Genomic DNA, 20049 nt, shown 5'->3' on the forward strand with positions numbered 1-20049 from the left:
TGTCAATTTGCTGCCATCTAGAGGTCAAACAACACAACACTTAACATTGCGGGGGAGCCTGGCTATTGTCAGACCAAGCTCAACCGTAGTTTGCACGTTGTTCTGGGGAGGCTGCTGTCATCTTCTTCAGCACAAGAGGCGTGATCAACGGGCCTAGTACAAAAGACTCTGTACGCAATTGGCTGCTTGCCGTTGCTTCCCTGTCGTCATTGTGTTAAACCTGTCAATAGCGTGCCAGGGGGAAAAGCCAGCTTGGTGATTGGCTCCCGCAAAAACGTATCGGAAGCAGAAAGTAATGTATTGCTCTTCTCCAGACCCTTCTGCAGGACGAATTTTAATCGCCGGCAGAGTTGTGGGGATAAAATGACTGAGAATTTGGTTCTTGGTCTTTCTAGGACTAAAGCAAATGATATATATATCATCCGCCCATTCATCCAAATATATATGTTATCGCATATATAGTTATAATCAAACTACTTTTTATCCATGTTAATCATTTATCTTGTGTCAAACCTCTCTTGGTATTCTGCAAGGATATTATGCGCTTGAATTAATCGAAAAAGAAATAAGTGCTCATGTTCATTGTTTTTAACCTTTAGGTGGCAGCAAACTCTACACATGTGCTCAAGCATGGTGTTCCGGTTTAATTTTAGATCATTTCAGGTCTGAGTGGAGGACCTACCTGAAGACTTTGACCTGGTTTAGGGCAGAGGTGAAGTCTCTAGCTCTCAGGGTCTCGACCAGCGACTGGATGGCCGTCTCGGTGTTGGTCTGCGTGTCGTCCGAGAGACAGATCACCTCCTGTCCCTCACTTCCTGTCTCCGCCTCCTTCAGACAGCCCTCCAGAAGAGCCAGCTCATCTGACATGTTGGTCACCTGATAAGAGACAGACAGGAAGTCAGACAGACATAAGAAAACATAAGCAGAAAGATGAACGGACAGGAAGTCCAACAGAGACAGATAGGTAGGCAGACATTAAGAAAGACAGAGAGGTAGACCGTTGATTAGACGGAAGGGAAAGACAGTGACAAACACTGACTTCTATGCACTGATAACAGCGTCCATGTTTAAAGTGGGGACAGACGTCACAGAGGCCCTTCTCCTCAGCATTGACCAGTGATTAACTGGGAGAGCCAGCCTATAAGGCCATGCCAGGAGAATGTAATCTCATAAAGAGCTTTGATCTGATTAAAGAGCCCTCCAAGAGCTATAAAAACACAGAGAGGGGGAGCGATGGCTTAGATAGCGACGAACTGAACCCTCTCTCTCTCCGATCGATCGGTCCATCTACATTCCTGCTCCAAGATGTACTGCCATGGCAGGAGTTCAGGATTGAACAAAAAAACTGTAAATGCAGAAGTTCACAAAGACATTGTGAGGAATGTGCCGTGTTACGATGATAGGACAGTGTCGTGGTTAGACTGTTCACTGCTCCATTCTGAAACGTTCTGGGTTTTGAACCCCACCGTCTGCAGTCTACCTGGAGGCATTCCTCGAACAACCTGCTCTTTAAATTACATGTATATACATATTCACTGTAAATCACTTTGATAAAAGCTTCAGCTAAATGACTCATGAATAGTAAACAGTAAATCAGGTATCCAGGAGAGATTTACGGCACACCGAGACCCAGAGAGCTGCTGGTGTCATTCTGGCTTTTACTGGAAACCATTAAGGACCATGAAGTCATGATCCTGTGGTCAGCCCAGCTCTGGTAGAGAACGGCACCAACACTGAAAGGCTCTGGGTTTGATTTGTTGTCGACTCAACTGGTAGAATAATGCATGGACGCTCTCAGGGTTAGGGCTTTGATTCCCAGGCTAAAATGTTTGCATTCTGAGTATTGTAAGACGATTTGTATCATATAAAAGTATTTTAGTGTGTGTAAGGAGGGGAATGAGACAGATGAAATATCCATGGTGGGTGAACGGTGGGCTACCTCTGCCTCCCTCTTGATGGTTTCTACCCTGCTGATGAGCTTGCAGTACGCCTGGAACAGCAGCAGCAGCTGGAAATGGAGCTTGTAGAGCCGGCGACACAACTCCAACTCCTGTAGAGAGAGAGTAGAGGGTGGGTGGAGGGAGAGAGAAAGTAAATTCTAAAATCACTCACAAACTCCTCAGAACTCACAAGGTCACATGATTTAGGCAGATGTGACATGATTGGACAGAAGTGGATCCTGGATTAGAGGGAGCGAGGGGTAGGGGGAGCGATCAGATGAGGAAGATGGCCAGCTGATGAAGGGGTTAATGTGACCATGGAGGACATGGAGGGGGGCAGCAGTGAGCAACAGGTGTGTCCTTTCGACCAAAACACCCCAAAATAATCCAGTTTCCTAACACAGGTAAACATCTAATAAAGGATCACATGATGACAAGAAACCATGGGGACGGAGGAGTAACGCATGCAGGATGAAAGTAAAGTAAACAGCGATGCTCTCCCTCATCCTTCAGTCCGGTTAACCCACGGCAACACCCCTGGCCCACCACCACCGATAGGGAGGATGATGAAGGTGAGAGAGGGATCTGATGCAACCAGTTGCCCTAACAGAGCCACTAAAGAACTCGAGCAGGATTGCATTGGGGAAGGGTGAAGCACGGTTAAATAAAGATGGAGAAGGATGCCGGTCTGCTGGGCAGCCGCTCAAATGAAGCCAGAGATGATACGGTGAGAGAGGTTGGGTCTGAATGGAATGATTATGGTGATAAGAGTTCACGGTATGAGAACCACTTACTGCTAGATTCTCCATGTGCTAAGCAAGAAGGCGAGCAGGTCACACAACAAAAACCACAAACAACACAGGAGAGGAAGAAGAATCAAGAATTAGTGTGCTTAAACATAGCAGCTCACATAGCACCGTGCCACATAACAAAGTGATTAACTAGCCAGTGGTTAGCTGGCAGTGCTAACGACTAGAAGCCAGTGAGTGTTTAGCTAGCCAGAGACATTTGCTAGACAGCAAATGTTTTGCTTGTTAACACACTACTAGCCAGAGCTCTTTAAGCCAGCAAGTGCTCTGCCAGCTGGCACTAAGCTAGCCAGAATTCTGAGAGTGCAGTGCTCAGGTAGCTAGCGAGTGATAGGCGAGCCAGAGCTCTGCTAGCCAACAAGTGTTTAACTAGCCAGTAATATGCTAGCCAGCTAATATTCAGGAAGCTTGTGAGTGCAAGGCTAGCCAGTAAAATTCTTAAGCTAGCTAGCATTCCTCTTGCCTGCAGAGGAGCTAAAGCCTGGTCCCCTCATGCTTATCTGGTGAACCAAGGGCACAAGTAGACATCAGAAAAGAACAAAATCAGGTACAGCAAGACAGTATGTACAGAAGGAGAGAGGAGGTAGACACATCAAGACAATAGGAGAGAATGGGAGGGTAGAGAGACACAGCAAGACAGCAGGCGTATCCAAGTCTAATCATCCCCTAGATGTACATCTATCTTACAGCAGTCTGTCGTATGCCAGCTCTTGGCTAAAGTGACAGCTTAAAGATGCGAGCAATAAGATAACAGTAAGGCAGCCTGGGCCATCACCCCTCTGTTTGGACTCTGTAACCCTCAGCCTGAGCCCCAATTGGATTATTCTGTCATTTCCTGTTGTCTTCCTGGAAATGATGATCAATTAGGCCTCGGACAAAACAAGATATTTGGCAGGGGCGATCTTATTTAAATTAGGCATTTATTCAAATCAGGTACTCAGGGCTTTAGGTCTTTATTTGAAGCCGTTATTAAATATTGATGTGGATTTTATTTTAATAACATCTTGATTCAAATTAGGTCTTTATTCAAGCACTGAAACTAGAGTTGTCTTTTGAAGTCTGTTGGACATGTGATGCAACTTGGTGGGCTGCGGTCCCTACCTGGGCCTGGGTGTTCCCCCGCTGGCAGCCATCTTTATCTCCAAACGTCTTCCTGCAGTTCTCCAGCCACTGGAGATCAGGAGAGGTACAGAGGGAGAAACAGAGCAATGGAGGAGAGAGGGGCAAAAGGGGAGACAGAGATATGAGAAAGGGAGAAATAGGGAAAGGGAAAGACATAGGATGGACATAGAGGGATGAAAAGAAGAGATGGACATGAAGGGGGGATAATAATGGGGATGGGGACAGAAAGAGAAAGTGAGGAGATGGAGAGAGCAAGAGAGAGGCAGAGAGAGGCAGAGAGAGAGAGGCAGAGAGAGAGAGGCAGAGAGAGAGAGGCAGAGAGGCAGAGAGAGAGAGAGAGAGACAGAGAGAGACAGAGAGAGACAGAGAGAGGCAGAGAGAGAGAGAGGCAGAGAGAGAGGCAGAGACAGAGAGAGAGAGAGAGAGAGAGAGAGATGGGATAGAGAGTCAGAAAGAGGAGATAGAGAGAAAAGGATACCGAGAGATGGAATAGATAAGAGGCAAAGGGAGGGAGATGAGAAGATGGAGAGTTGGATGGAGATAGGTTAGAAAAAGATTGACCAGAGTGAAAGAGATGGAGAGAGGGAAAGATAGATAGCAAAGACGCACCGAGAGAAGCAGGGAGATAAAGAGAGTAGCAGGATTAGAGAGAGAGAGGGAGAGCAGGACGAGAGAGGGAGAGAAGCCAATAACAGTGAGTTCAAGAAAAGTTCCCCTTCCCCCATCATGTGTGTGTAGCGTGGTGCGTGTATGTCCGTGGTGTGTGTGTAAAACTGCTAGGAGGGGGCAGGGCTAGATTTAATAAAAGTGTTGTACTTAGCGAATTAAAGGAGGTCTGCTACATTGCAGCGGCGGGGGAGGGTCTCAGAAGATAGTGGGGAGAGGGAGGTAGTGTGGAGGAGGAGGTAGTTGGGAGGAGGGCGGCCCTCAGGACTGGCACTGCCTCATTCAATTAGTCTCCCCGCATCCCAGCAGCCTTTGCAATCTCACCGCCCCCTCTAGCACCCACCACCACCACCACCAGGCCTCCATAACTCGTTTAGCAGCAGAGCACTATTTTTATCTGCCAGGCAGGAGTCATGCATCTGACGTAGTATGATGATAACTCTGCCACACCCGGACGGACTTTCAATCAGAGACAGCTCAGAGAGACAAACAGACCACTGGACCAGACAGACGGCTTTTTTCTAATATTCTTCAACGCTTTATTTACATTCAAGGACGGACAGTGATGGGTGACTGAGGAGGAAGACGAGGATGAGAAGAGTATGAAGGTGCTCACCTGCTCAGCAGCCTCTCTCTTGCCGTTATAGGTGTCCAGATGCTCCTGCAGCTCAAGCACACTGAACTTCAACGTCTCCAGAAGGCCACAGGACAACAGCTGCACCCACGGGAGACAGGACAGAGGAGACAGAATATAGGAGGCAGGAGATAGGACAGAGGAGACAAAATGCATCTTAGGATACAAATCACTAAATTAAGCTTTCTGTAGCTCCTTAAACTTCTACAGTAATACATCACGTGGAATGATCAAAGTACAATTCCCATTATGCTCCAGGCTTCAGTAACTGAAAGGGATAAAACATAAGATTGAGGCTGTGTTGAAGAGAAGAACTTGCGTCTTGTACAACCTATTTTGAACCGGTGCACTCAAAGAAAGCCGAATAAATGAATGACAGTGTTGCAGTACTCTAAGACTCAACCATTTTGTTATTTGAGTTAAAAAACAAACAAATAAAAGAGCAGGTGTTCTGCCTTTGTTTTGTAGTCTCACCGTCTCGGCATCCAGCAGCACGGTGGGACAGTTGGAGTGAGAGGTCATGACTTCAAGGGAGCTGAGGAACTGGTTGCCCATTCGCTGGAGCCGCTCCCCTAGGAACCTGACTGCCGAGTGGGTGATGGAGCCAAACTTCCTCTGGATGTTCTGTGGTAGACAACAATAATAAACAACAACAATCACTACCTGCCCAAAGACATGGGGCTAAGGACAGAATACAAAAACATAACAGACAATAAACAATACAAACACACACACTCCAACCTCCTCTCACCTGGAAGAGTCGAGAGAACACGTGGAATGTGTAAACGGCAGAGGAGCCGTCGGTGTCGGACAACATCTGGTTGACGTGGCAACGCCAGGCGTCCTCCTCGTTGTCATAGGCGACGGGTTGGAAGGCGGCCAAGATGGCCGAGAGGAAAGGCGAGGGGGGCGGAGAGGGCTGGATCTCTGGGAAGCCCTCCGTCTCACAGTCATCTTGACTACAGAACACACAGGAAGCACGACAGCATTAAGAAAGGGCTAAGAGAACTTTCACTGCGCTAACAAAGTGCTGCCACAGAGCTGACGCAGAGCTAACACAGCTCTAAAAGCTACAGCGGATCAAACACAGGAAGCACAGAGCCAAGACAACGCTAACAGCGATAACAAAGAGATAACACTGGGAGCATAGCTAAAATAAACCTCAAAGATGATGCATAGTAAAGCTTACACAGAGCTAAAAGTAAAGCTAACTTAGAGCTAACGCTGAGCTAACAAGGAGAACAATGCTAACAGAGGGAGCGTGTCACTAACAGAGTACAGTGCTAACCCTATAGCTAACACAGAGCTAATGGAGAACAAAGCTAACAGCAAAACAAATGCACATGTTGCTCTCCCCCCTCCCCCCCGATCTCCTGCTGCTACTCTCTCCCCCTCCCTTCCCTTCTCTCCCTGCAGTCTATTTTAAGCTCTATTCTACTGCAGTGCCCCGGCAGAAAAACAACACACTGAGTTATTAGCAATTTAGCATGCAAATGCCCGCGTTCCTCTCTCCGACTCCCAAGATACTCACAGGCCAGTGGGACCAAAGAGCCTGAAGAAGCAGACAGAGTAGAAGTAGCGAAAGCCAGTGGTGCCGAGCGCTGTAGCAGTCACTGTTTCTGTCCTCATCCTCACCTCAAACAGAACTCTCTCTCTTTTGCTCCGTGTCTCTTGCTCTCTGTTTCTCGTTCTGTGCTCTGCAGCACGATAGCGCTGCGATGGCAAACTGCAAAAGCGCGATGCTACCGTCCCACACAGCAGTGCAAGGAGTGTGTAGAGAACCTCACTGCTACACACACACTTACACGATAAACTAGCTGGATAACAGCTAGGCCCCAAGCTCGCTCCCTCACACTCAATCCCTTTCGTTCTTGGCACATAAACACTTTACTTTCAGACATCCCTTTTATTGAAGTCCTCCCAGCCCCCTTCCCTCTCCACTCAGTGAAGGACTTTAGTGTTTAACTGTGGTGGTGCATTTAAATGCGAAAATCCCTGTTACATCAGGACTTCCTGTATGTTTCTAATGCAACTTGCTGGAACAAACCCTTTCTCAAAGGAGGCCAAATGCTTCTCAGGTTATGTTTGTACACGCATCCTCAGCTTAATAGTTCAACTCAGACAGAAACTGAATACCCAACACTCTTTCGTAAACAATTGACAACCACCATACTCGACCACCACACTCATTTTGTTATTTGACATTAATATTTGAAATATTAGGTACTAAATCCAATTTGCATAAAATAAGTGAAAGAGGTATGAAGCAAAAAATCCTTCCTTCTAAAGTTGCTTCATTATGTGTTAGACAACTTGCTGAGCCTGGTGTTCGTTTTTAAGGGTTTGGCAGAACTCCTTTCTGCAGAGCGGTTCACAGTTTGATTTGTGTCCCTGGCTGGGCTCATTGTCCTCCAGTCTCTGTTGGCCCACCTTCAGGAGGAGCTTTCCGGACAACCTTCAAACTTAGGCCTGCTGCTCCCGGGAGAGGAACCAGACAGGGCTGCCCCGTGTCACCACACCACTTTTAGAGGGGTTTGTTTCGGACAAACCCCAAAAGAGCACAGTGTGAAGTATCTTATCACGAATCTCAGCGTTCACACTCAAACACCAGCCCATCCCAACTGGTGGGATTTCAGAACCTCACCCAAGATCATTAGTGAACAGCTGACCAATGGTCTAAAAGTATTGCTGATGGATTTGACTTAAACATTGCACTATGAGGACCTGAGACAGCTTACCAAGGGCCCTGAAGTGATGGATTGAATGAATTTCTTTATGAGGGCCTCAGGCAGCTTGGTAATGTCCGAAAAGCACTGCTGGTTGAAGCACTTTCTCGGGTCGATAAAGACCTAAGAAACATACCTGAAAGCCTTAACACGTTGCTTACCCGAAAGCCTTAACACGAGACAGCTTTGTCTAAATCTGTTGCTTTATGAGACACTGAAACTTAACCAATGACCTTAAGGCATTGCTCTGCAAAACTGTAAAAAGTTTTCCCAAAGTGCTTAATTGCTTAGTAAACAAAGCCAAAGCCTTGAGAAAGTTAACCGATAGCATCAAGGCATTGCTCTACAAAGTACTTGAGAAAGTTGATAAATCGCACCAAGACGTTGCTCTACAAAGTACTTGAAAGTTGACCAATAGCATAAGGGCATGACTTTACAAAGTACTTGAGAAAGTTAGCCAATAGCATCAAGGCGATGCCCTATTTTGCTCCTACAATTTAGAATTTGGTAGATATGATTTCCTGTATTCTGGTGCATTTTGGGGATGGCCACTACCTAAAAAAAACTTCCAGAATCATAACCTATGTACGGTATGTTAATTGAACCAACATACATTCATTTCATGTTTTCCATGCTCAAACAGCCACATGAATGGTCAGTATTTTTAGCAGTGCAAAGGGCTCACATACATCATCATTCAATGTCACAAAACTGAAAACCCGTGGCCCAACATTAAATGCAACAACTCAATGAACTCAAACCCAACAAGCATGATATTCATTGCAGTTGTAGTAGTTGTAGTGGCGACTTAAGTGGATATCTTTATTGACTGATATTGTTTCTAAGCAAACTAGATGCATGGGTTTGCCTTTGAATTCTATGAATTCTTCTCATCTTTCTTGATCGAGTTTTCTGTAACTCGATCACTTATTATTATTATTTTGTTTTTAAATTATGTGCAGGCCTGACTGAGTGAGGATGCGGGCCGTATGCGGCCCGCGGGCCGCCAGTTGCCCATACCTGCCCTACAAGGTACTTGAGAAAGTTAACCTATAGCATCAAGGCGTTGCTCTAGAAAGTACATGAGAAAGTTAACCAATAGCATCAAGGTGATGCGCCACAAAGAATTTGAAAGTTAGCCAAATAGCATCAAGGCGTTGTTCTATAAAGTACTAGAGAAAGTTAGTCAATAGCATCGAGGTCGCTGCTCTACAAAGTACTTGAGAGATTTAACCAATAGCATCAAGGCATTGCTCTACAAAGTACTTTAGAAAGTTAACCAATAGCATCAAGGCGCTGCTCTACAAAGTACTTTAGAAAGTAAACCAATAGCATCAAGGAGCTGCTCTACAAAGTACTTTAGAAAGTTAACCAATAGCATCAAGGCGCTGCTCTACAAAGTACTTTAGAAAGTAAACCAATAGCATCAAGGTGTTGCTCTACAAATTACTTTAGAAAGTTAACCAATAGCATCACAGCGATGCTGTATGAGGTGCAAAGGCCGCGTGCTGACGACGGCCTTTAAGCCTTGCTCCCTGAGTTCCTGACTCTAGTACTTCTTCACGAGGACCTCCTCGCTGCGCTCACCTGGACATGTCTGAGAAGTCGGCCTCCTCCTCCTCACAGCGCTCGTCCAGCTCTTTCAAGGCCAGGGTCACGTCCTCCTCACACACTGAGCCGCAGGGGCTGTCGGGCAGAGACGGGAGCGGCGTCAGGGCCATGGGCAGCGGCAGCGCCCGGTGGGGCTCGTCCTCACACAGGTACCCCCCCGGCGGAGTGTCATGGGCCGGCGTGGGAGGGGGGGCCGGGTCCAGCTCGTCCTGGGGGTCCTGCGAGTCCGGGAGGTCGCAGAGATCCAGGGGGTCAGAGGGCAGCGGGGGGGCACTGCAAAACCCCGTGTCTTCGCTCACGCTGCTACTGAGCTCGTCCGCGGCGGTCATGCTGACGGCGTCCTGAAACCAGAGCCAGACAGGAGCAAGAGGTGTCAAAAAGCCTCTTGTATAAAAAGTTTTATATTTGTACTTCACACTTGCACATTAGTCCTTTTTCCATCAAAAAGATAATGCGCTTTAAAATGATGCGCATCAAAAGTTAGTGCGACATGTGATGGAAAAAGGGTTATATCGCTCTAACGCCGATTTTGTCGCACTAAGTTAATTCGCTCTGCAGAGGTGGTCTTGGGAAAGTTCTAGCGACATAAAAGTAATGGAAAACGGCTGAAGCGATATAGAATGTCGCGCATGCGCATTGTTGATGGAAAATCATCTAGCGGGTCAGAAAAATGCGCTTCAACACGGGGCATTGTGACACAATTATAATTTCGCTATAATCATTCTGTCGATGGAAAACCGTTTAGGCGGTTCTTATGTCGCTACAAATTAATTCGCTTTAAGAGTTAATTTGCTTGAAAATCTGATGGAAAAAGGACTTATGTGACTCCATGACTATAACACTTCATTCTGGTTGCCCCCCACCACTATTGCCCCACGCCGGGAAAATGTCAGACGACAGTGATGTCTCAAAATGAACCAGCTGGAACTGCAGCGACCACTCACTAGAGGCTTCAAATGGAAAGACTTGCATAGTGCAGGTTTAACTAAACACAAAATCCCATTCAAACCAAACACTAGGCTCATTGTACTCGCATGTATACACCAGACACAAAGGATCTTATTAGCGTCAGATTGGCAGAACCTGTATACCGAAAGATCGACCCGTTCCATTAACAAAGACACTTTCTCAGAGTGGCTCGTTGAAGAAAATGTATCCCATGCGAGAACCATAGGAACTATAGAACAAATAGAGGGCTAATAACCGTCCATCACTTGGGTGCCGATAGGGATGTGACCCGACCCCTCGTAAACCACCCACCACATCAGCCATGACAGGCCCTTAGCATACGGAAGACCACCGGGAGAATGGGACGGCGCTAGTTGTGCACTTTTCCGCCTCTACGGCCGATAAGCCACTGATTTATGGCACACGCGTGAGAAATGAATTCCTCCCCTAAGTAAACCCACGCTTTTTGCACTGCGTCAGCAAAAAAGAAAACATGGCTGTGTGGTAATTGGGTTTCCCTGCAACGGCTAAAGAGGTTGACGTTAGAATTGTGTAAAAATCGATGACTAAAGCAACCCAGAGGGCAGGGGGAGCGGGGGATGCTGAATTACATCAGACCACGGTAACCCGGCGGTTACGGTGAATGACGCAGGTTGTGGAGAACAGATTAAACCCCATCACGGAAAGTGTCCGGGAGGATGAAATGTCAAGGGGGAGCGGCGGGTATTTAATGGAACCACACAGCGAGGCCCCAACCGAACACATTCATGTCCCCTTGTTTTCATTTTTGTTTTAACTGAAGAGAGACCAATGCAAAGAGGGGTATATGGCAGTGTGCCAGCCGTCCCGGAAAGCTTTCAGGAGCGTTGCCGGTCTGATAGTGGGGGGAGGACCAGGCGTGGGCGTGCGGGAGGTGGGGCGGGGTGACTAAGACTATTGATGCTTTTATCTGATGCTCATTAAACTAAGAGCTGGGGGCCAGTGATGGAGGAGATGTCCTCCAGATGACATTGAGGCTGCTTGCCAGATCTTGGCCCGCTCCACGCAGCTAGCCGTCTGCTAGGAGCCAAGCCATTGTTTTCCCCAATGAGACCATGCCTGGGCTAACGCAGAGGGATGGCAACCACGTGGTCCCCATCAGCTATGAGTCAGGAGATGCATGATGTTACCCAGGTGAGGTCAGAGAATGGGCGCCTCAGGCGTGACCCGAGGTCGCTTCGCTGACAAACGCACATCAAGGAGAGCACACGAGTCACCGGTGTTAGTGGGAAGCAAGAGAGCGGTTAGCAGGTGACGCTTAAGTGGTTAGCTGATCAAAGGAGTGGCCTTAGCCCCTTAATGCCCTCACAAATCATGCCAACAACATCAACGCCTTCCCTTTAATCAGGTGGTGTGCTCCAGTCTAGTCCTGATTACACTTTGAAGAACCGACTGGAGTTTAATGCAGTGGTACTCACATGACGGTGGGTTGAAGGTGACGGCATCGTAGGGGAGGGGTTAGATGTTTGGAGCTCTCGGCTCGGAGGTGGGAATTATTAGTGAGCAGTAACAGCTGACCTGAGGTGAGCGCTTGTTTTTTTTTGTTTTTTTGCACTATGATCTCTCCCCGAATCAAAACAAGCGCACCCCACAAAGAAAACCCATAAGAAATACAGAGCTGGAGGATGAAGCCCCACGCCGACCCAAAACCCAAAGCAGAGCAGCCACACATATACGCACCCTACCCTCCCCCCACACACACACACACACACACACACACACACACACACACACACACACACACACACACACACACACACACACACACACACACACACACACACACACACACACACACACACACACACACACACAGAAGCGGCAACACAAGCCTGCTGTATTGCTCGCCCCATCACACACACAGACACACTTCCAGACAGACAGTTGGATACACCTAAACACCAGCGTCATGCATCCCATCAGAAACCCATCATGGCAGACAGAAAGACAGAGAGAGCAAGGAGGAGAGACAGGCGGAGGAGAGGACACAGGCAAGAAACCCCTATAACCCCACAGCCCGAGCAGAGAGCATGCCGCCAGAGACTAGAAAGCGCCCGAGCACCACAGCGTATTACTGATCCCGATTGTCCGCACCTCAGGCAGCTGGCTGCTGGCGCTGTCTGAATGGGCCCTCTCCAGCACGGGACGGTCCAGGGCGGGGCTGTCCAGCCGAGGAAGGGACGGGTGGGAGGGGAGGGAGGGCAAGGGGCAGCCTACGTCCTCGGGGAGCACGCTGCTGCATGACTCCTGGGACTGCAGGAGGGAGTCCACGTGGTTGGAGGTGGCGTCGTCCGTGGCCGAGTCGCTGTTCAGCTGTTCAGGAAATGACACCAGATAAGCATCGTCTGCTCAGCGCTCGCCCCGAGAGGGAGACGGACAGACGACACAAAATACTCCCCCGTATTTTTTTTAAATTAAACCCACTTCATATATAAAATGTATTCAACTGCTACACGGCCCTGCTTGCGTTTTGTCAGAGGTCTGAGGAGCAGGCTACTAAACTGTCAAGCACCAGGCTCCTTTTCTCTGGTCACTTTCATTATGCATGCATCTAACGATTCATCCATGTATATATATGTGTATATATGTCAAAAGATAATAAGTTAAGATAACATAGGTTAGATAATTTTGGTCTAAAATTCAGCAAGGCAAAAACATTAAGTGAAATTGTGCAATGGTCAAGATAGTAGTAGTTAATCAATTTCTAAAGGCTCTTCCAATGCTCTAATGTCACACAAGGCATGCTGAATGTGATAAAGGGGGTGGATAAGAGGAGTTTTAGGGAGTTAGGCTCATTCTCAAGATGCACAACAGAGCAGGAAGTAAGTAGAGAAATATATTGGAAAATAAGGGCGTCAAGAGGACTGAAGCAGCACTACATCCAGAAAGAAAACAGATTCCTACAAACAGTGCAAAGCAGGGTGTGGTTAAGAGAGAAGCAGCCAAATAACTTAGAACCTAAAATTAACGAAAGGCAGAGAACCATGCTGTAAATTTGTCACTTTGTCTTAAATTGACAATAAATTGCATATGTCGCATATCTAAAGCTGAAGGTCTCTTTCAATTATTAGTAAAGATACATATTCTTTACAGCCCCTGCCTATGGCCGGGGCTATGATGATCGTCAACCTCTTTATACAATCCCGTACGTCGACTCGAATTTCGGGGCGGGATTCCTTTGGCCAATTAAGTGTCCAAGTAGAACAGCTTGCAGTCAGTTCGACTTGGTTTTAGGATTGATCTGAATGATCTCAGCATACCATACTATAAAACCAAGTTAGTAGGTCAGTACTATTCCATACAGGACATAACTGGTTCTATACTGTACACTGTCCTAGGCTGTAGCCTGTACTTACCTAATGGTAGAGTGTGCACATCAACAGTAATGTTGCACTGGGGACTAAGGGGACAGAGGAGGTGGAAGGGGGTGTGTCTCTCACCAGCCAGGAAGCAAGCAGATAGCCTCTGACCCATTGAGGCTCAGCTCAGCGCAAGTCCCCACACACACACACAGCCATAACCCGACACCCACGCACACACACCATGCCAGCCTTCTGAGAGAGGAGCGTGGCGGGGGTCAGTGGGCAGGGGGGCGGCATAGATAGGGCAGGGCGGGGGTCGGGGGCGGGGGGGGGGTGGGCTGAATTTGTGTAGATGGAGAGGACTTACGAGGTTGGCGCGAGTGAGAATCTGGCTAGCACTCAGTACCTCCTCCTCTGACGACTCGTCTGTGTCCTCCTGGTTGGTGAGGTTGAGGCTGGGCGTGCTGCCCGTGTACTGGCACTCCTGCAGCGACGGCGTGTCGCCCTTGTCCATGCTGTCCAGTGAGCGGCGCCGCACGCCCCAGTTAAAGTTGTCCATGCTCTCCCCCTGCAGGGCGCCGCGGGGAACAGCAGGTTAGAGGGGCGCCACGCACGACAGGGACCACAAGGGGAGTCGGCAATAACACAAGTAAATACATATACACGCACGAATGGAGAGGGACAAAAACACACGTTACAAACAAATAACCATATATGTGAATAAATACAGTGTCGATAAAGTCAGATAAAAACTTTTTCATACTCTCATAGTCATATTTGTATTCATATTCTAATAATCTATTTATCATCTGTACTTCTGCTGTACTTCTGCTGCGACAAGTAGATTCAACCTGTCTTGCATTACTAAAGTACATCTTATATTACTTCAGGGCTCTAACCGGATATCCTGATGGCACTGAAAGCAAACTTCTGGAATCAACGACTCAACATGATAACCAAAGGAGTCGGAGGACGATTCAAAGGAGCAGTGGTTTCTACTGAAGGAGCTGTACGACACGAAACAGTCACAAGACAGGGAGGTTAACAGGCCAACCCCAGGGGGCACTACTCAGACTTACCTGCAACTCCTTGTAGCAAAAGAAGAAGAAAGGTGAGAGAGGCGGGTTAGAAGACTATGGCTTGTTAGAGACGGAGAGACATACAGGACACAGAACAAAACCTTTGTTTTCCTCTACTAACTTTGTGAGTCGTTTGAGTCCTAAACACAGAAGACGAGAGATCGGATGAAACATTGTAACGTAAAAATATGGCCAGACAAGAAAACAATACAAAGACAGAACGCTACAAGAGCACTTTGTTAAAAAGGTAACAGAAATAAGTCGCAGTTCAAAACTTTTTACTTCCTGTCAATAGAACACTTATAAAAGGTATCCTTACTGAAATGTATTATATCAAAACACATTTCCAAGCTTGAACTCTGTATTGATAACACACTGAATAGTGTGAGTGCATCAGAGTACAGGAGTGCATTTAAGTGTATTGAAGAGTATGTGAGTATATGAGAGTATATCTAATGGTATACCCGTGTGTCTATGTGTATCCAAGAGTATCTGGTCAGTATAAAGTCTCACCCCTATAGTTTATTAACCCCTGCACTGAGCATCAAGCCAGTATCTTGGCAAGCGCTGTCCTCCATGTTTGTAGTTCTCTTGAACGCTCACCTCTGTGTCCTCTAGCTCCACGTCAAGGAAGTCAAAGTCCTTGAAGACGCCAAACTGCTGTTCGCTGCCGGCGTCCTCTCCCTGCCCCTCCTCCTCCTGCACCACCTCCTCCACCGTGGGGATCAGGCTGCTCTGCTGCTCCCCACAGTCCAGGTCCTCGCTGGAGGAGAACACCACCTGGGCCCACGCACCGGGGCAGACACGATCAAACACAGAGTTGCACAAGACTAACGTTACAAACGGCAGGCAATCGCATGTGTGTGTAGATTGAGGTCTGTGGTGGTCTGTGGAGGTGTGGACTGAGGCTCTGGGCTCAGATTAGGAGAGGAGTCTTACAGAGGGATTTTTGGGGATTCCTGACTCGGGACCGCACAGCGACAACACATTCATCAGCTTCTCCCGAGTCCTCCTCTGAAATTATAACGTTGACAGGAAATTACACACTAGAACGTTAAAGAACAACAGAAATAGATCACAGTAAGACACCATTCTGCACATCCTGACCCATTGGCTGAAAGTCAGGTATCTCGATTGTTACCGAACACACCTCTTCCAAGGTGTGTGCAAATGATTACCATAACGTGTCTCTATAGTAACCTGCAAACCTGATGTGATGCTATATTTACCTGCCCGCAGGAGTGACGCTATATTTACCTGCCATCCATGTGTGTCGCTACTATTACCTCAACGCACGGTGTGTCACTATGTTAACCAGTCCTACATGTACAGGCTGTCTCTATGGTTACCTGGTCCTCAGGTGTATCATTAGGGTAACCTGCTTGGCAAGAGTAAAGCAATTTACCCACTCCTTAGGAGTGTCACTGTTTCCCTGATCGTCAGGCTCGACACCATGGTCACCCCATCGCCAAGTGGGTCACCATGGCTACCTGGTAGTTGATCGTCATGGATTGTAACTCCAGTATCACCGTGGTTACCTGAGAGAGCTGGGGCCTCTTCCAGCTGACGGGAACCAGGCCGTTGGAGTTAGACCCTGACGAGGTAGACGAGGTGCTCCTTGTCACCGCGATCACCTGCTGCTTCCCAATGCGGCCCGCAGGCGTGCGTTGGTCCCCATACTTATGTCCTATGATGGGCGTCTGGAGTGACCAATGAAAACACACGTCAAGATCCCTTTCTACTGTTCAATAGTATGGTTCATCACAATCACATCAACATCCCATTCTGTTGTACAATAGTATGTTTCATCACAATCACATCAACATCCCATTCTCTTGTACAATAGTATGTTTCATTCCAATCACACGTCAACATCGCATTCTGTTGTACGCTATTATTTTATACCAAAACCCACACATCAACAGCTCATTAACAACCACTCTCCTTTACGCCATCTTTGTTCCAGCATTAAGTAAAACAGAAAACATTACTCCAAACATAGGTAATATTGATGTGATGTGACCAAATAGCTCATGACACTTTTCACAAATGCTAATAAAAAAAGAGAAAGATGAACTCTACTGTACCCTTCTATAGGAGTATTCCGTGTCCAAGAGGGAAAGAACACAAACACTTAAAGCTGTATCTTGATGTAAAAAACACCAGATATCTACCACCCCCACCGCAATTAACGTGCACGACCTAACCCGAGCAGAGGAGAAGTCTCGGCAGCAGCCCTGAAAACGAGTGTGTATTAAAAAACAACAGAAGGCTAAGCAGTCCAGAGAGCGGGCTCTGACCTCGGAGATGTCGAAGTGGAAGTCCAGCGTCTTCCCCGGCAGCTCCTTGGAGGTGTGGTTGAAGATGCGCGTGAAGGCCACCTCGGGGGAGCCCGACGACTCGCCGCTGTAGGAACGCTGCATCTCGTCTGGGACCACCAGGCTGGCGGAGCGAGAAACCACCAGCTTCAGGATGTTCTGGGCCTCCTTCCAGTATGGACTCTGGAGGCGGGGATGGACACGCAGACGTAAACCGGCACACACAAGCGTGAATACAAACACATAGACACAGATGCACATGCATCAACAGACACACATGAATTAAGATGCATAGACACAGAAACACACACACAAAAACGTGTAGGAGTTTTACAAATATGCGAGTAGGAGAGATCATGCGTTTTCTGCATGAATTGAAGGCCAGTCCTTATTTCATTGAACTACTACTACGTCGTAGCGACCTACATTCCTCTATAGAGGCTGCTCACAGTACACACTTGTGTGCATGCATGCACACAAAAGCAGGTTTGATAGAGAGTGTGTTGGTGGAGAGCTAGCCTGAGGCTGGGGCCAGTGAGTGGGCTGGTAAAAGGCTTCTACAGAGCGGGGAAATGTGTCAAGACAAGCCAATTCCTCCATTACGCTTCACTAGTGGGGTAACAGTTGTAGGGTCCTTCTGGGCATTGCCATTTGGCAAAGTGTCCTTTACCTACGTTTGCCTCACTAAACAATTAATCAGGTAGACAGCAGACATTTGGTTTCAAAGACAGAACCTTTTGGCTGGGTTTGGCTTGGTTATAGTTTGTATATTAACTGTACATTTTTCTGTTTTTGTTCTTATGTATAGTTTCGGAACGTCATGTATCCACAAATTAATACACTGTAGCTACAGCTTATTGAATTTCTTAATTATGGTTGATCAAACTGGCTTCATCAAAACAGACGGATCCTCTGGTCCCCCAGATGAGGAACTATGTCTGTCTTTCTTTCTCTAACTCTTTACAACAGAGTAAAGTTCTGCTCTTATCCGTCAGAACACTGGGAGGGCTCACCTGGACATATTTCCCGATGATCTTCATGATCTCCAGGTTGAACTGTTTGACGGGTGCCGCTGATAGGTCGATGTGACTCAGCAGGCTGTAAATGATCTGGAGCAACGACTGTTGCATGCTGGGAAGTCCTTTCTCCAGCAGCTGATGTGAGAGAGATGAAAAAAAAAGAAGACAAATTCATTCCAGTTTGATCTTTCAGTACCACAAGGAGTTTCAAGTGTGACGTTATGGTACAGGTTTAGAAGTACACAGACATTATGATACACTTGGAAAGGTGAGACATTAACGTACCGGTGGAGCTATATACACAAGGTACAGGTGCTAAGGTGTACAGGTGCGATGCCAAGCTACCGATGTGACCTCAGGTGCAGACAGGTGTATACTAATCGGCGGCCTGCTCACCTCGGCCAGGTAGGTGACCAGGTTGAAGGTGATGTCGGCGAAGGAGTCGTGCACGTAGCGACACACCACGTTGATCCAGTTGGTGGAGTCTCGGGAGTAGCTGCGCGTGCTATACAGGCTCATCATGTGGGCCAGGTTAGCCAGCGTGGGGGACTTCTCCTCGGCACACACCTTGGCGATGCGCTCTGCTGTCTCCTTGCAGAAGGGCGTGGGGCTGTCAAAGTGCTGGATGAGGTGAGGCAGCAGGCACAGGATGTTGAGGGGGAAGCCTTGAAGAAACAAAGAGGAACCGGCAGGTACGGAGGAGGAGGTTAACTTAAACTGATTGGATTTATGCATTTTGAATCCGAGTGGTGCTAGATGTGATTCTGTTGCGTGTGTGAGAATCAAAAAAAACATGACTATTAGAAAGAGCTTTTCAACTGAATAAGAGACAGCCCATATCACTAATAATTCACCTAGCGTTGCATCTCATTATCCACATTGTTTACGACATACACTTTTCATCAGCGTTCCTCATCACTGTTGTTTACCTGCCAGCTGCGTGGGGTCGACCAGCTTGTGTCGGGACACGCTGATGAGCTTGCTGAGCAGGTGGATGCTGAGCTCCTGGGTGGAGGCCGAGGTGAAGCCCTTGAGGAAGAGCTGCAGCAGGCCGGGGTAGCTGTACCACTTGAGCTTGGCCAGGACCTGCTCCAGGCGCTCGCGGCTGTCGGCCCGGTCCAGGGGCAGCTGGCCCAGCAGCTTGTTGAGCAGCCGCAGGGCCAGCAGGTACTCAAACTCATAGTCCGACTCCAGCAGCGACGTGGCGATCCAGAACACCGTGGCCATCAGGTTGGAGGGGTCCACGGGGGGCGGGGCCTCACCCCCGTTGCGTCCTCCCGGGCCCCCCCCTCCGCCCCCGCCGCCCTCCCGTAGTGACGAGAGGCTCCGCGTGCGGGCCAGGTTGCCGTGGCTACCGCCGAGGCGGTCGGCGACGTCCAGGGTGTTGCTGCGCCGGCGGTCGCCCTTTCGTTCGCACATCTGGCTGGCGCGGAGGGAGTTGCTGCGTGCGTGCGCATGCACGTGGTGGTGGAACAGGCCGCCGCTGTTGAGGTTCAGCTGTCCCGTGCTCTTCCGGTTGGCCGCAAACTTGGCGCCCAACAGGGGGTCATGGCCCGCGGTCCTGGGAGAGAAACCACCGTCATGAAAATATATAAAATGTCTCGAGTCGATTGGGTTAAACATTAACCATTTAGCAGACACTTTTATCCACATCGACTACAGGTCATAAAGGAGCAGGTAGGGGTGAGGCCATCTTGCTCAAGCATGCATACGGGTAGTCTGCTAAAAAATATATACCGGTATATATATATATATATATATATATATATATATAGAACCTTAGGCTTAGATTTAAAAACCCTCAGGCTATCCTGCACTGAGGTCAATGGTCTTCTA

At 48.0% G+C, this 20049-nt stretch overlaps 1 protein-coding gene across 12 annotated transcripts in view; it reads right to left on the reverse strand.

Moving 5' to 3' along the window:
• The window catches only part of fryl (furry homolog, like), a 69210-nt gene that overhangs the window by 3183 nt on the left and 45978 nt on the right, over nucleotides 1-20049 (reverse strand). For 9 of the 12 annotated variants that reach the window (XM_056603496.1, XM_056603493.1, XM_056603492.1 and 6 more), the window contains 17 exons: nucleotides 19143-19774; nucleotides 18610-18878; nucleotides 18208-18348; nucleotides 17177-17377; nucleotides 16415-16576; nucleotides 15816-15890; nucleotides 15480-15656; nucleotides 14165-14365; nucleotides 12590-12808; nucleotides 9485-9849; nucleotides 5923-6130; nucleotides 5646-5795; nucleotides 5154-5252; nucleotides 3851-3919; nucleotides 2735-2752; nucleotides 1940-2050; nucleotides 683-876 (listed from right to left, as the gene is read on the reverse strand). In XM_056603496.1, the coding sequence (XP_056459471.1) occupies nucleotides 683-876; nucleotides 1940-2050; nucleotides 2735-2752; nucleotides 3851-3919; nucleotides 5154-5252; nucleotides 5646-5795; nucleotides 5923-6130; nucleotides 9485-9849; nucleotides 12590-12808; nucleotides 14165-14365; nucleotides 15480-15656; nucleotides 15816-15890; nucleotides 16415-16576; nucleotides 17177-17377; nucleotides 18208-18348; nucleotides 18610-18878; nucleotides 19143-19774 (3291 nt within the window). The remainder of the gene's footprint in view (nucleotides 1-682; nucleotides 877-1939; nucleotides 2051-2734; nucleotides 2753-3850; nucleotides 3920-5153; nucleotides 5253-5645; nucleotides 5796-5922; nucleotides 6131-9484; nucleotides 9850-12589; nucleotides 12809-14164; nucleotides 14366-15479; nucleotides 15657-15815; nucleotides 15891-16414; nucleotides 16577-17176; nucleotides 17378-18207; nucleotides 18349-18609; nucleotides 18879-19142; nucleotides 19775-20049) is intronic. The other 3 variants (XM_056603489.1, XM_056603497.1, XM_056603490.1) reach the window with 2 other exon arrangements.

Source organism: Gadus chalcogrammus, chromosome 12, assembly GCF_026213295.1.
Source record: "Gadus chalcogrammus isolate NIFS_2021 chromosome 12, NIFS_Gcha_1.0, whole genome shotgun sequence".
NCBI classification, from domain to species: Eukaryota; Metazoa; Chordata; class Actinopteri; order Gadiformes; family Gadidae; genus Gadus; species Gadus chalcogrammus.